This window comes from Vigna umbellata, unplaced genomic scaffold (assembly GCF_029865625.1).
Source record: "Vigna umbellata cultivar VRB3 unplaced genomic scaffold, Vumbellata_1.0 scaffold_714, whole genome shotgun sequence".
NCBI classification, from domain to species: Eukaryota; Viridiplantae; Streptophyta; class Magnoliopsida; order Fabales; family Fabaceae; genus Vigna; species Vigna umbellata.
The window spans coordinates 6,572-23,595 of record NW_028274481.1 but is presented as its reverse complement, the minus strand read 5'-3'; the positions used below and the strand labels follow the sequence as shown (position 1 = coordinate 23,595).

General features: G+C 33.3%; 1 protein-coding gene across 1 annotated transcript; it reads left to right on the top strand.

Moving 5' to 3' along the window:
• Positions 1–7,097: 7,097 nt before the first annotated feature.
• Positions 7,098–12,957, top strand: LOC148190612 (uncharacterized). The gene is made up of 6 exons (XM_088102755.1): positions 7,098–7,406; positions 8,565–8,855; positions 9,004–9,186; positions 9,683–9,958; positions 10,165–10,452; positions 10,933–12,957. Exons 1-6 carry the CDS (start codon positions 7,124–7,126, stop codon positions 12,639–12,641), a joined length of 3,030 nt encoding a protein of 1,009 aa, XP_087958881.1. The 5' UTR covers positions 7,098–7,123; the 3' UTR covers positions 12,642–12,957.
• Positions 12,958–17,024: the final 4,067 nt, after the last annotated feature.

The following is a 17,024-nucleotide window of genomic DNA, read 5'->3' as shown; positions in this document are numbered from 1 at the left end:
GAGCTTAAGGAATAAGTGTTTATCTGCAATTGCAGAAAGATTTCGAGGGTTTAAGACAAAATTGACGTCTAGATATATATTTGGACCAAAAAGTAATGAAAATCCATGTTCCAAATATTCAGCAATTGACGAAGCAACATGGCGTCAGTTTGTAGAGCTTCGTTCATCCGAGGCTAGCAGGTAAGTACAGTAAAATCATTCAATTCATCATTCATAATTCTCTACTATGACAATTGTTTCATATTGTCACAGGAAAAAAGGTCAAAAGCATAGGGAATAAGCGCTCAGAATAAAAATCCACACCTACTGTCTCGTGGTGGATATAGGAAGCTTGAAGAGAAAATAATGAAGCAGAAGTCAGATACAGACTTCCACTTTCTGAGGGTGGTGACCCTCCTCCTCCTCCTTCACCACCATCTCGGCACGAGAAGTGGAAGTTAGCCCGTATAAGACCATCGGGCTCCTACACTTCCGAGTCTGCCAGAGAAATATCTGAAAGAATTGTAAGATGTCATTTCTTATATTTTTACATTAATTTTGTTATATATATTACATAGATTTTTCTAATGATTTTGAACTTTTGTTATGTGACAGGACTCCTTGGTTGAGCAGAGCTCCCAAGGTCAATTCACACAAGAAGGTCGTCAAGATATTCTTGCCACAGCTATTGGACGACCTGAGCACCCAGGACGGGTGCGTGGTGCTGGGACTGGGATAGGCATACGACAATTTTTTGGGTCTTCCTCGCGTCCATATTCATACGAAAAGATGAAGGAGGAAATAAGAAAAAAGATGACGCAGGAGATCACAAAGAAGGTTCGGCAGAGTTGTATGATGAAGTTGCTGAAATGGTTGCGCGCCAGTTCCACAGCATTATGAGGATTATGGCAATCGTCCTCCGCCATCTCCTGTAGCGGAACATGTTGTGCCCCCTACAGGTAAACTTATTTATTTTTGGTAACTAATTTACTTTTGCATAACCTAACATTTAATTTGACAGGTAGAAGCGGTAAAGGAAGTTGTTCAGCTTCGGTGCCCCAGGGGACGAATGGATGAAACTCGTCCATGTCAGTTATATATTCTTTCTGATACTGGGACCGTGCTAGTGGCTCGTGGTACAGTTTATGAGACAGCCACTGTATGCATGGTGTACAACTTTTAGAAGATGAGTCAAGGTCACGGTGGATGAAGTGTCATAGCGGATGCCGTTCTTCCTGTGCCTACAGATGAGTTCTTCACTATGGAAGAAGCATTTAAGTCCTTTGTCGCCTGGCCTAGACATTTGGTTGGTGATGTATCTAATCCCCCGGTAAACACTCGTAGTATATACTTCTCAATTTTAATATTTACTTCTAATTGACGTTATAACATAACCATTTTTGCATTTAACAGCAGATAGGTAAAGAGGGAAGTCCTCCACCGAAGAAGACTCATTTAGCTGAGGATGACCCTCTTGGTGCGTTAGACGAGCTTGCTAAAATCATTTCAAATGTGTCGATGAATGTACACTGGGATTCTACTACATTTGGAAGAGAAGCTCAGATCCATTGTACTTGCATCATCAAGATGTTAGGGAGCTTGCATCGGGTAGAGAAGAAATTAATATTACACTCATTCAGCTGTGGATGATGTAAGTTTATGAAAACTTTTTTATACAATTCTATTTTATCAACTTACTTATATCATATTATTTCTTCATTTTAGGTATATGTTTGATGTTAGTAACAAGAAGGGGTTCAACGATGTATATGGGTCATTGACCCCTCTATGACTCATGAAAGAAATAAATTTGATGATATCCAGACATACATCACCACCTGCTTTGGAATGGGGAAGGAGATATATTTTCTCCCTTATATACATGGGTAAGTGAAGTTTGTTAACTTCAACACATTCATTTACTAATTTTGGTATATGATTCATAAGTTATTACCAATTTCAGATGTCATTGGCAGCTACTTGTGATCTCATACCGGAGAACACTGCTGTCTGGTTTTGTTCATTGCAAAAGTCTCCTCCCAGCTCTCCTAGACATGTAGTAGATTGGTAAGAATCTCAATGTTTCGACTTTTTTTTTATATAAATGTATGCTAAAGGAATTGTTTTTAATAGTTCCCTTGCAACACATATGATGTTATCTGGGAGATCTACTGCTACAGCTAAAAAGCTTGCATGGGTTGCCCTTAAGGTTTGGTATTTTAGTCCATACTTTGTTACATTTGGTTCCATTCAATTGATGTTACTTAACATTTTATAATTATGATGATATATTGTAGTGTAATATACAAACGGGGTCATATGAATGTGGTTACTACGTCATGTTTTGGATGATGACCATTATTCGTGCACATTACACCAGTGGATGGGAAACGATATTATTTAGGTTTCAATTTTATTTTCCCTATAGTTTAGATTTCAAATACACTAAGTTAAATCATTGTATTTTATGCAGAGATTCAATAGGACTGCTCCAATTCCAGAGAAGTCACTTCAACTTGTGAGATGTAATTCATTTATATAATAGTATATACTAGATATTAGGATATAGTAAGTTCTAAGTTTATGTTTCTAAGTTGTTTGATGTTTTTCTACATTATTATTAGTTTAACTTTGTACATTACATTGATTTATGCTTCAAACTTGATTTATGATTATAATTTGATTGATTTATGCTTATAAGAAGTTGATTTATGATTGAATTTAATGTATTTATGTTTTGTTATAATTTTCATTCAAAATATACGTTTCTGGATTATTCTCGACTGTTTTGGTTGTAAATATATATGCAGGTCTGTTTTTGTTGTTGGGAATGTTGCAGAAACAGACCTCATTTAAAAAAAAACAAGGATATATGCCTCGGTTAGTGTCAAAACCGAGGTAGAAAAGCAACTTATGATCTCGATTATGACCACAACAGAGGCAGAAAGTACTGTGTAAAAAAAAAAGACCTCTACTGCCTCGGTTCAAGCTATAACCGAGGCAGTAGGTGGAACATACGGCCTCGGTTCCCCTAACCCGAGGAATATAGTCCTTCGAAAAAAAATAAAAAAATCCAAAAACTTTACTGCCTCGGTTGTGGTTGAACCGATGTCAAATCGCCTCCCTTTATGCCTCGGTTCAAGCCCGAGGCCAAAAGTAGTACACTTTTTTCCTCGCTTGCATATGTCTCGGTTCAAGAACCGGTGCCTATAACGAAAAACAACCGCTGTCGTTCACCTGCCTGTACTAGTGATAGTATTGCTAGTACTTTTGAAGGTTAATGTATTAATATTAGTATTTTAAACAATTGTCTCATTAAGGCCCTGTTCTTTTGAGTGGATTTGAGGGAGTGGATTTGAGAAGATTTGAAGATACATTTTTTTGTCGTTTATTTGAGTGAATTTGGAGGTAAATGAGAGTGAATTTGGAAATAAAATTTTTGAGAATTAGTATAGAATTGTATTGACGTGACAAATTAAAAAAATTTATTTCCAAATTCACTCTCGTTTACCTCCAAATTCACTCAAATAAACGACAAAAAAATTTATCTTCAAATCCTCTCAAATCCCCTCAAATCCACTCAAAAGAACAGGGCCTAAATTATTTTTTTCAAAATTTTAGAAATAACTGTTTTTATCTCATAAAAGATGAAAGGAATATTATAAAACGTTAACGTTGATAACTAATTAGTATTTCAAAAATAGGAAGGTTGGTAACATATTTAATTTTACTAAGGTTTAAACTAACTTATTTATGGTTAACAAAAGGTTTTTTTAGATGAAACAAAGAAAGTTATAATAATTTTTACAAGTACACTAGTAAAAAATTGTATTTTTAACTCGTACATTACACTTCGGTTTTTCATGAACCGAAGCGTATCAAAACGCGGTGGCAGTCTCGTGATTTTTAAAATACTATATGCCTCGGTTGTTAAGAAACCAATGTCTAAAGAGAATACTGCCTCGATTGGCAGGGTGAACCGAGGCATAAACCACACAGGGTAGAGATACTCCTTCGGTTGTCAAGATGAACCGAGGCATATAAGCCTTTCTAGTTGGACCGTGGGACCTTCAAGTTAGGAAACTTTTCCCCAAATGCCTCTTCTCCTCTCCTCTACACGCGAGTCTCCCTCGTTCTCTCGCGCTTCACTCAGCCATAGCTTCGTCTCCCTCGTTCTCTTGCGCTTCACTCGCACCAGCCATAACTTCATTGTCCTCAGCTTCACAGATCCACCATCACAGAACCTTCATTGTAAGTTAGATCCAGTATTTTACCTTTCCTTCATTCTCACCGATTGAAATCGGGTTCTAACCATTTACACCAGTTAAATCTTCGTTTCCAGCCTTTTCCATCGTTTAATCGCACCATTTCACCGATTAAACCACCATACAACCCCGATCTCTAACCTTCACCGAACAATCCTTCGGGTATAGGGTTTGCTCGTTCCTTTTCCTCTTCAACATCGAAACCTAGAGTTTATAGATCTGTGTGCTTCTTTCGTTGCCTCATCTTCTCCAACCACGCGTTTAGCTCTAGTTCTCGGATGGTGTGGCTTTGATGGCGGCTGTGATGGTAGTGAGAGTGCAGCGACGGTGCGGCGAGAGAGCAGCAATGGTGCGATGGCGGTGAGAGCACAACGATGGTGCGGCGAGGGCGTAGCCAGTGGGTCTGCGTTTCTCTTCCTTGGGTTTTTGGTTCTGTTTCTCTGTAGGTGGATGGCGAAATGGATAATGTTTGCGTTTTGGCAAAAGGTCTCACTCCTACCGCCTGATGGAAATAGGCTGACTACCGGGCGTCAAAGAAGTCATAAAGAGCTTGGCCCGTCCATAAGCTCCCTTCGTAAAGGACAAAAATCTTATTTGATCGGTCTGTCCGCTCATTAGGTGGATGGTGATGGGCTCCGATCAGTCTGTCATGCAGAGTTGGGCTCCAGGTATAAACTAAGTTCATTTCGCAATTGATCTCTTCTCTTTGTAACTTGTTTGAGAGTTAAATAACTGATGTAAACAACAATTTGTGCAGAATGTTCGTGGATGCAATGATGCACAGATGTATGATTGCAATGGAGTTAAATATTGAATAGGACACCTTCCTTTGCGCACACTTGTGTAAAAACATTTGTAGGATAAGCTTGAGATTAAAAAATAGAGAGAGAAGTTTAAGGCATAAAAGATAAGGAAAAGAGAAAGTAAAAGAACATAGAAAAACATAACAGAATGAGGAACCAAGTTTAAAAAAATTTAAAAACACTCTACTACCTTGGTTGTCTATGAACCGAGGCAGAATCCGAACCTTTTTGACTCGGTTCAGAACCGAAACAAAAAACTTATCTCTTTTTACATTGCCTGTATATGTCTCGGTTGCAGAACCAGTGTATATAAACGAAAATAACCAGTGTCATTTCTCTTGACTGCCCTGGTAAGTTAAGTTTATTAGTTGTTAGTAAAAATTGAAATAATGATATATAGTCGTCTTTCTTCAAATTTCTAAATTAGAATTGAATTTTGTTCATCAATATATCGAAACAATTTATTAAAGGATATATTTTAGTATGTCTACGGTCAAAAAGTATGTTTCCAATTACAATTAAGAACTTAGTATGTGGGTGCGTGTGAAAAAAACTAGGATAAAATATGTTTCTAAAGTCATTATAATATCTTTTAAATTTAATTTTATCATTCTAAAAGAAATTTATCCGTTTTTAATCTCTTTAATTATAAAATGCGAATAGTTTAATTCCTTAAGTGATATAGAAATATACAAAGACAAAAAATGAAATAGATAACATTTAGAAAAATAAAATTATTCAATTTAAAAATTAAAAAAATAAAACATTGATAAGTTTTAAAATAATTACAATTCAGTTCAAAACATTTTATAACATCACAACAAATTAATTTATCAGAAAAAAAAAAATGGAAGGTATTGCTCATTTCTCAAGAGTGGTGGCATGTCACGGGTGCAACACGGCTCAAAAAAAGCCAAACTAAAGGATGTGTATTGTAGTTATTCTACTTTTGTCACTTTCCCATTAAGTATTTATGATCGATGTTCATCCTCAATTCTAAAATAGCGTGTATGCAACTATAATTGAAATTCATGAGTATGACAAAGATGTCTTTGAAAAAGAAGTAGAAACCTATAATATGAAATTGTAAACATCAATTAAACATTTCTGCAATTATGTTTTGGTGTCAAAAAAAGGTGTTTTGGTAGCTTTGATTTATATGATTGAAAAAGGGACCCACCCAACTTGTTTTTATTTAAGTTATAAAAGAGATATGTACACACTCATTTGGGATGCTTGGCCAATACGAAAAAAGGAAAAAAAAAACAATAAGGGAATCAAAGGAATGAACTATTTAATTTGAATTTTGGAAAATGAATCCAGAAAGAGAAATGCTAATAATAATAGTAGACTCTTTTATAATATTTTATTACTGAATAAAATGTGGATATTATAAACTAATGAAGTGATACTAATATTGAATGATCTCTCTCACATGACATGAGAAAAGACAAAAACTTAATTTATATTGAAATGTTCTAAAAAGGAATTTCTTTTTCTTTTTCTTTATTAGAAATCATATTAGTTCACGAAATAATGGAGGTAAAGATGTCACAGTATTAATGAAACTTGAAGAAACGAAAGAGATTAAAATTCTAATCAATTAAGGAGATATCAAGTGAAACCAAATAATTTTTGTTGTATGTTTACATTTACGGGCTTTTAACTTTCTTTATTTTGTTTTAGGTTCATTAAATTTGAATAATCATTTGAGTTTTATTTTAAGACTTCATCATATATATCATTTTATGTATTTAAATATTAGTTAATTGTAGTTTATATCAAAAGAATGTCCGATATTCTAAATTTGAAATTTGAGACATGAAAAGAATATTAAAGAATGTAAAGATAAAGCAAGGATGTAGAAAAGTAAAAAGTATTTAAGGGATAAAGAATTACGTGGAACTTTTGCACTTTGGTTCCTTCGTTTGCTTGTGTATAATGTTTAATCTGATGCCATAGTTCACTAAAACCTAAAACCTTTGTGTGTGTATATATATGTATGTACATATAACATTTGATTGTGTCTTGAAAATTTGTGAGAAAGAAAGAAAAGTTGTGAGAAATTGAGGAAAAATGTCTATCAGAACAAACCGAATGAAAGCAGTGCCATCACTGCAGAGACGGTTGACATCGGTTAAGAGCGGAGAAGAGCCTAATATTTCTGATAAGCTTGACAGGTTAATGTCTGATCTAACAGCCATAAAAGATTTGTTTTCAAAAGTGAAAAGTAACGAAGAAGAACTCCTTGACACGTTAAAACTTGTCGATGATCTTCTTCGCAACTTCAAAACAGAAAAGAAGTTCGACGAGATTTCCCGTCGAATTTTGGAAACAGAGAAAGCCGATCCACAAAAGGGTGAGCTGCTAAATCTCTCTCTCTCTATATATATATATATTCAAGTCTTTTGTATATTATGTTTAATGTTTAATATTCTTTACCATTACAAATATGATGTTAGTTCGGAATGAGATCATGGTATCTGATATTTACATGAGTAATTTGATTTGCCCTTACAAGTTCCAATTTGATGGCTGCATGAACGCACGAATTTGGTGTACATTTCTCTATTTTTGGTTCTGTTTATTAGGGTTTTGGTTCCTATTACAGCCATAGAATAGTATGTTTGGAGTGATTTATTTATTTAATGAATTTGAAAGAGGGAATTTACTAGAGTAATTTATTTATTTAATGAATTTTAATTATTTTTAGATAGCCTGAATTGTTTGGATGGGAAATTTAAAAAAAATTAAAACTTACAAATTTTAATAAAATATTTTAAATAATTAAAATAATGGAATTTGAAACTTATTCAAGAAAAAGAAAGAAAATTAAAATTACACAAGTAGTCGCGTAATATATTACGTATATATTTAAGAAAAAAAAAATACATTTTTGACCTTTTTATACACATTACGTATATATTTAAAAAAAAATAAAATTGTTAAATATTATTTGATAATTTAAATTTGACTAACAGTTTTTTAAAATTTAAATTGTAAAATACATATTTTTAAAATGAAATTTTATCTTAAAAGAAAAAATCAATTATTTTATCCAAAAAAAAATTACTCAATCCAAATAATATTTAAAAATAAAAGAAATTTTAATTACAAGTACTTTAAATATAATGTATTTTAAGTGTTCAGAATTATTAAAATTCTTCATCCAATCAGTAAAGAACAATTTTCTTTTTCCTCTGAGACAATACTTTTATGAGTTTGAGAAGACCAAAAGAAGTGAGTGGAGAATAGAAGAGACTTTTTCAATACCAACATTAAAATCCTTAAAATTTCTGTGAACACTTGAGAATTTCATTGTCTATTTTGATTTTCTTAGATTATATTAGAAAAACATGCTATGAAAATTGGCATTGTACCGATATATATATATATATATATATATATATATATATATATATATATATATATATATATATATATAATTTACAAAGGAAATTATTTTAGGGAAATAGTATCATATTATTTGATATTATTATTTTCTATGGACTTGTAGGGAGTGATGAGCCATCTTCAAGTCAAAAGGCAGAAGAAAAGAGTGGGAAAAAAGATGAAACGATTGATGAAAAGTTGGAGAATTTGGAAGGCACGTTTAAGAACTTGAAGGCCAATTTTTCCACGCTGAAGAAAAACGAAGAACTACGAAGAAAGTTAAGGGAACTTGAAAATTTCCTTAAGAACTTCAACTCTAAGCTCGCAGAAGATGCAAATGAAGATGAAACAAAAGCATTAGAACAACCAAGCCAAACATCAATGGAGGAGAAGAATCAAGACTTCATTGGAGCAGGTGCTTCTCGGGAAAATAACCATTAATTCATATTTGGTGGAAAAAAAATTATTTTGTTGAGAAACTTATTCTTTTCTCTCTTAAAATTGTTTACAGAAATCCTGCTACACCTATCACATTGATATTCGTATTCTATTTGTGTTCATAGGAACTGATAAGCCATCTTCTAGCCAATTGACAAAAGACAAGAAGAGCATAGTAGAAGAAGTTAAAAGCTCATTTGGGATTGCCAAGCCTTCACAAGATTCTGATCAAAGTGAAACAAAAAGTTCAGAGCTACCAAGACAAAAATCAAGGGATGAATCACTAGATCAAGACTTGAAAGCCACTGGTAAGAACATCAACTTCTTTTATATAGAGAGGGGGTAAACAATAAAGTCTCATTAACATAATATGTGATATATTATTTATTTAAAATTTGCTGGAAAGTAGAAAATCATACTTGAAATTTGCTGGAAAGTAGAATTGATAATATTCTTTTAAAGTAAGTTATGTGGTTTGTGATTGATCCGTTTTTATGAACTAATTTATTATAAAAAATTATTAGAAAATGTTGTTATGATATCGTGATACTATGTTTATATATTAAGAGTCATCATCATGGATTTTTAAGAAATTAAATTTATATGGATAAATAGACATGAGATGAAATGAACCCCTCAACTTGACATGTAGGCATAAATTTTCTCGAAGCATGTTTAAAAGAGAAAACAAAAGCTCTTTATAAACTAAAATCAGATTATATATAAATTATTTTGTGGTAATGTAGAAATTAATTTCAATTTTGTATATATAAATTGATACCTGTATTTTATTTATGCTCATAGGTATTGAAAAGCCACCTTCAAGTCAAGAGACACAAGACGAGAAGAGTATTGCAGAAAAAGATAGAACGATTGAAGAAAAGTTTGAAAGTTTTATGTCCAAGCTAGACAAAATAAAGGGGATGTCTTCCAAAGAAAATGAAGAACTTAGGAAAAAATTAGGAGTGATGGAAGATCTTCTTCGAAAATTCAATTCTAATCAAAGTGAAACAAAAAATTTAGAGCTAGCTACTCAAATAAAAAGGGATGAGTCGGTGGACAAAGGTTTCAAAGCCTCCGGTAAGAAAATCAGTTTTCTTTTATTTATGTATCGACAGAGAAGAATTAAGAATAAAGTTTCTAACGTAATCTAATATATATTGTTTATTGTTGTTAAAAATTGTTAAAAACTGTAAAATTATGTGTTGAATCTATATAAACAATGTTCTTGCATTTTTTATCTGTTATGACTTACTTGAAATTCCTTATTTTATTTGTGCTCATAGGTGTGGATAAACCAGCTTCAAACCAAGAGCCAAAAGACGAAAATTTTCAGGAAAAATATGTACCCGTTGATGAAAAGTTGGGGAGTTTGAAGTTGGAACTAGACAACATGAAGGCCAAGTTTTCCCCAGCCAAGGAAAATGAAGAAATGACTAAAACGTTAAGAACCCTAGAAGATCTTCTTCAAAGCATTGATATTCCTGCAGAAGATGCAAGCCCAACTGAAACAAAGGGTTCAGAGCTAACAAGCCAAATATCAAGGGGAGAGTTGGAGAATCAAGTCCTTAAAGGTATTCGTATAAACATCAGTGTCATATAATTAGTAATGTCCAAGGTTTTAGGTTATGGTTGCGATTGCAATCTTTATCGTAATCCTTTATACAGTGAAACGTTGCCCAGAAATGTAACTGCAAAACTTTCACCGCTTGACATGATGAAAAACTAGAGAAAAATATGACAACAATCACAGCACGACATATTACAATAGCTTGAAAAGCTTACACTTTTCAATTATAATTGCTGTTTCAGTCCGTAATTTGATCATGTTCTTCTCTTACCTTAAATTTGGAATCATTCTTTGAATTCTTTGATTTTTTATACAATTTTTTTAGTTATTTCCTTTTTAGAAAATTAGTTCATCTATAATACATATCACATATACATAGGTTTCTTCTATGCTGTAAACTCATTTTCTTTGTGTTTTAGATTCAATCGAAATACATAAAGTCGCTTCTCATTCGATGCCTGTAATTTGTAATCTGTGCTTGTAGGTGTTGATAAGCCATCTTCAAGCCAAGAAGTACAAGACAAGGAGAGTGTGGAAAAAGACGTATCAGATGATGAAAAGGTGGAGAGTTTGAAGTCTGAGAGAGACAACGAGAAGGCAGATTTAGTAACACTGAACAAAAATAAGGAAAATCTTCTAAAACACACCAACAAAAAAGTCTCAGATGAGAATGTCAAGCGTAAAGATTCCAAGGAGGAGGTGGTAGAAAAAGTAGTGGAGGCCATTAATAAAAAGATCAAGAAATCAACTAAAAAGCTTGTTGTTAGTGAAATTGAAACAACTAATGAGTCATCAGAAAAAGGAAAAACATCCAAAACAGTGCATTGCCCCATGTCTTTAAGCCTCGACGATGAGACTGTGGTGCTAGTCTTGAAAAGGTTCCAAGCCAGTTATGATGCCCTTAATTCTCATTCAAAAGTTTGCTGTTTGTCTCTCTCGATTTTCCGAGAAAATGTTGTTATAATGAAAAGACATATAATTTACTGGTGGATTGGAGAGGGGTTTGTAAAAAGGTCAACAGAGAAAACAGCTGAAGAAGAAGGTGAGAATGTTTTCGACGAGCTTCTGAATTCTAATCTGATTGTACCACATGGTTCAGCCAAGTGTCCTGTTGTCAATAAATTCAAAATTAATCCTTGGATCCGCCACATGTTGGTATCATCTGTTCTGGGAGAAAATAAAGAACCCTTTGGATTTTATTCACAAATAACAACCTCTTCCTATGGTTGCCTAGTACTTGACCGACAAAAAGTTGAAATAGGTGGTGACTTTGCTTCGAAATCTGATCAATGGAGAAGTGTTTTCAATCTTGGTGCCAAATATCTTACTATTGAACCTCAATGGATGGCTAAAATGAAGAAGTTGGTGGTGCTTCAGCTTGGTCGTTGGCAAGAGTCTCCCGAACATCACATTGAAGTTGCTGGTACAGAATTCATGACAGACACAAAGGCTCAAAAGCATCTGAAATATCTAAGCCTTCGTGGTATATCAAGAATATCAGCTTTGCCACCCTCTATTGCTCAACTTGTTAGCCTAGAAATTCTTGACCTCAAGGCTTGTCACAATCTCGAAACCTTACCTAATGAAATTACTTCATTGAAAAAGCTCACACACTTGGATGTGTCACAGTGCTACTTGTTGGAGAGTATGCCAAAGGGGATTGGGAAGCTCACTGAGCTCCAAGTACTCAAGGGATTTGTAGTAGGCAGTTCCAACAAGACTCCTACAATATCGGATCTTGCAAACTTTAAAAAGTTGAAACGATTGAGCATACACATTGGAAGTAAGGCTGTGATCGAAGATAAAGAGTTTGAAAACCTGAGAAAATCACAAGTTAAATGTCTCAAAATATCATGGGGCGTGTCATCCAACACCAAGTACAAAGATATTGATATCGTTCTCCCACAAGGTTTGGAAAAGTTAAACCTTGAAGGCTTTCCTGGTGAGAACACTCCAGCATGGTTGAAACTCCTATCTTCTGAATTGAAGAGACTATACATAATAGGAGGAAAACTCAGGAGCATAGAAGAGCTAAAAGACAGTACAATAAATTGTAAGGTGGAGATCTTGCGTCTGAAATACCTAAAGAATCTTCAAATTGATATTGACCATATCAAAAAGTTGTTTCCTTCACTGAAGTATGCCGAGGTGAAAAAAGTCAAAGAGCAAAGCTATGAAATGGACCAATTCTGATGGTAAAAGTACACCCATTTCATAAATGTTCAATGTATTTTATTTGAAGAGAAATTTAGTTCACCCGAATATTTATTTGTACATATATATGATTCCAACCATGCATATTTGTTCAGTGTGTTCCAAGTCAGAAGTGATGAAAAAGTTCAGAAAAAGATATATGTGAGTTATGTGGTAGGTTGGTGATTATTGTAACTGAACTTATGTTGTGTCTCTGATGCATCGATCAATTATATGTCAGTTCTAGCGGCATCTCATTGTCTCGACATGTCATAATTAAATCCAAATTAGAACCCACACTTACGAAAAAATTTCTGATCTGAAAACAGAGGGTTCGTATTCAACCCACAGTGCCTTGCATGCCTCCTGCATTTTACTATCTGAATCTTCACCATCTTCTTTTTCTTTGAAAAGAATTCGACCACAGAGATTGCTACAAAACACCTAGGCAGAAAAAAATTAGCACATTAAAAGAACATTTGAAGTCATTGGTCTGTGTATATGAATGTATATCCTCACTCTAAGGTTTTGAGAGGGGATTATTAACCTTTTGTAGAACTGAATGAATTCTCGAAACCTCTCGCACGTGTTCATTGCCCGAGACAGAAAATTAGATGTGGGCCTCCTAGTGTTCTTTTCAAGCCTCATTGTTCTTCCTTTTTCTTTTTCCATTTTCCTTTCTATAGTAGCAATATTTTTCCTCCTGCTAAAGAAGACAGTGGCCTCATCACACGTGTCTAGGAACCTTGACATCATGGTAGGTTGCATGATCAAGACGTATAACATGTAATCCGACAAAATCTTATTAAAATGCCGCAGTTCAATATCACCATTTTCACCATCACCGTTTCCGTGCTCGAGATCTTCAGCATTTTTTTCTTTCTTTATCTGCTCATCATTTTCGTTTTTATCCTCTTTCTTTTTTCGCTTCTCATCTTTCTCTTCCTCTTCATAGAACAAGAGATTAGTGGCAATATGCCACAGAATTAGGCCCTCGTCAAAGGTGAATTCATTGCGCTCCAAATAACGCATGAACTTGTTCAGATCCTCTCGTAATAGATCATCCTCCTGGATAACCCACTCACCTCTAGAGGAACATATTCTTTGAATACTTTGAACATCTTCTGCATCCCTAGATTTTCTTTTCAACTCGTTAAATATAAATATCCAAAGCTTCTCAAGCAATGGCCTCTTGTGTTAGTATTTTGTAGCTTGATTTTGTAGAAATATGGGAAATATATTCTTATTAATTTTCTGGACAAACTATCAATAACATACATATACAAACACAATACTTTAATCTCTCAAACTCACACAATACATAACTTACATAATAACTATTAAAGTATAATGCAATTTCTAGAAGAATGTAGAAGTTCCTTAGATACAAGAATTGAAATATAATACAAGTTCTAGAATATTCTAGAAAAACCTAAGATAGGAAAAAAAATCAAGAATATTCTACATAGGTAAAAATCTAGAACATTCCACATAAGTTGTGGCTAGTATGTTCTAGAATAATCTATGGGTCTATAAATACCCATGAACTCTACCATTTGATGTAAGATGTAGCCAACATCTACCATTTTGTAGCTTGATTTAGTCCCGCCTTACTTTCCATTTTGCTATATAAGCAATCTTAAGTAAGATATACAAATGCACCAAATAAATATATTTCCTAGTGTAGAATAGACTAAACATACACATTATAACTCAATCACGTTAAATTGTAGTGTTGTTTATTTCTCTCTTCCATTCTTTTATTGTTTTGTTTTTAATAATTGGTATCAAGAGCTATGCTTTGCGATTGTAGCATTGTCTCATCTTCCACGTCAAAAAATATTTGGTTATGATGACAATGACATCGGGGTTCTGGAAGATGCAAATAGAGGATTACCAACATACACTTGGGGGTTGATTTGATGTAGGCGTTATCAAATATGTATGCGAAACCATCCACCGCAAATAAAGTGTATATTGATTCACAAACTTGTCAACCTAAAATTCGGTGAAGGTAATCTGATTACTCGTCATATTAATGAATTTAATACAATTATTGCACAGTTGGAATAAGTGCAAATAACTTTTACCTTTGAGCTTTATGTTAGGTTTTATAAGTTTTCTTAAACTTATCTGCATATATATAGAGGTATCAAAAGTTAATGTATACACTTTTGAATCATATTATATGCATTTTGATTCTTTAAGAAAAGATTTTCTTGCTTCTTTGATTAAAACTTTTATTCTTATAAAGATTACAATCTCTGCAGTGAATCTTCACTTAACTTTATTAATATGCTAGATTGTAGTATTTCTATCCATATCCTTTATTTATTTAAAGAGATGTTCATAACCTCATTTATATTTATATTTATTATTCTATTTATTTAATTTATTTAATGAGATGGTCAATATTATTTTGATTTATTACTTTTATTTATTTAATTTAGTTACGTTAGAGCACTACAAAAATCTGTAATTTTACCGGGGTTTTTTTTTAAATATTACCAGAGGTTTTAACCCCTGCAAATCATATTTCCCGCAGTTGGAAAAATCGATGGAAAAACGTCCGTCGCCAAGCAAGTACTGGCGGTTATGGAAAAAACCGCCAGTATTAGAGGGGGTTTCCAGAAACCGCCGGAATTTCCAGGGGTTTTGTAGAAACCGCTGGAATTAGTTGGGGCTTTATGAAAATTGTCGGGAATAGCGGGGCTACTCAAAAACCGCTGGAACTAACTGGGGTTATCTCAAAACTGCCCCTATTTTTTATGGTTTAGTTTACCGGGGTTTTAAAACCGCCGAGAATTTGTATAGTTCATTTTTTTTATTGTAATAAAATTAGATTATAATAAAAATGGTTTTATTGACAAAACAAACAATAAATTAACATGAACTAAAATTTAATAATATTGTATAAAATAAACTACATTGTTCAACCTAATATCATTCATACAACTATAACCTTTCTTCGACCATTACTTGAGGAGTTTCGGCCATTACTTCAGGAGCTTCGGCCATTACTTGAGGAGCTTCGTCATTTACTCTTCTCTCCCTGTGTAGAAGCCACACTGTATAGCCTTTTGGAAAAGGTTTAATAATTAAGTACTCATATACTTCTTCACGACTTTGTCATTTCTTAAAATTGCATTTCTGACATGGACATACTATCTTTCCTCTAACACCACTATTAGTGAATGCAAAGTCCAAGAAGGTATTCAATCTTCTCATATATTAATTTTTATTTTGAGGCATGTCTATCCATGATCTATCCATTACAACGACCTCTGTTCATGCCAAGAGGATTGGAAGGTTAGAATAAGTGACGATATTCAACGAAATACACTACATGAGATGAATTTACTAAACTTTGAGAACTAATCCAAGGAAAATCATTTACAATCGACTTTCCTTTTATGGGGAAAGTCAACTCACAATCCCTTAGATCAAGGGATTTATTTCAGGAGCTAATTTCACAATTAGCTACTTTATTAGGATTGATTTTGTTTCACTTTTTATCTACATAAATCATATTATAAACTCTTGACAAACTACCAGCTTATGATTCCAATTTCTTAACAACATTTGAAGAACGAACTTCAGATTTTAAGGAAAGAATATTTTAGGAGTAATATTAAGGAAATAATACACAACATAAAGAAATACAAGTAATTTACAAGAACATTTTTCAAAAATGAGGACAAAGTCGGAATTTTTTGTATTACCACTTGAGATTTTTTAGCAGAATAGTCTCCAAATCTTGTAACAGAGCTAATAGGACTCCCTGATACACAAGAAGTGAATACAAAAATGTTGTTATACAATTGATTATGAATTTTTAGATCATCAAAATAAATTAGAATATATACAAGAATACACTTACTAAAAAGAATGAAATTGATCTCCCAACATAAGTTGTGCCAACAAAAAAATTCACAAAATATGAAAAGTTCTAGTGTTGATTGAACAAAGCAAAGAGAATTAAAAAAATGAGTGAAGCTTTGATTAAGATCAAGAACACCTAAGAGGGTGACATCAAATATGCATCCATATGCAAATTGACTAATTCTAAATCTCCATTTTCTTAGTTCTTTTCCACCCTCTCTCCTTATTTACTGCTTTATAATATTAATTATTACAATTTAATATTAATCGTTACTTTCATTTTAGAAAAAAAAATGACACTAGTAAAAAAACGCTATTTAAACTCGCACAATAGGTATCGGTTTAGGCGAAACCGAAGTCTATCAAAATGCGGTGGCATTTTTGTAGTTTAGTCGAACTTATACGCCTCGGTTCAAAGGGAACTGAAACGTATAAGCTTTATTACCTCGGTTAAAGTATACAACCGATGCCTAACACCCTGCAATCCCACCTACCCCTCTG

Excerpts from the sequence above, each read along its gene's own strand:
- LOC148190612 (XM_088102755.1), top strand. The coding sequence starts at position 7,124 with ATGTCTATCAGAACAAACCGAATGAAAGCAGTGCCATCACTGCAGAGA. Across the intron at positions 9,959-10,164 it reads CAAAGGTTTCAAAGCCTCCG|GTGTGGATAAACCAGCTTCA; the intron begins GTAAGAAAATCA and ends TTGTGCTCATAG. Across the intron at positions 10,453-10,932 it reads GGAGAATCAAGTCCTTAAAG|GTGTTGATAAGCCATCTTCA; the intron begins GTATTCGTATAA and ends CTGTGCTTGTAG.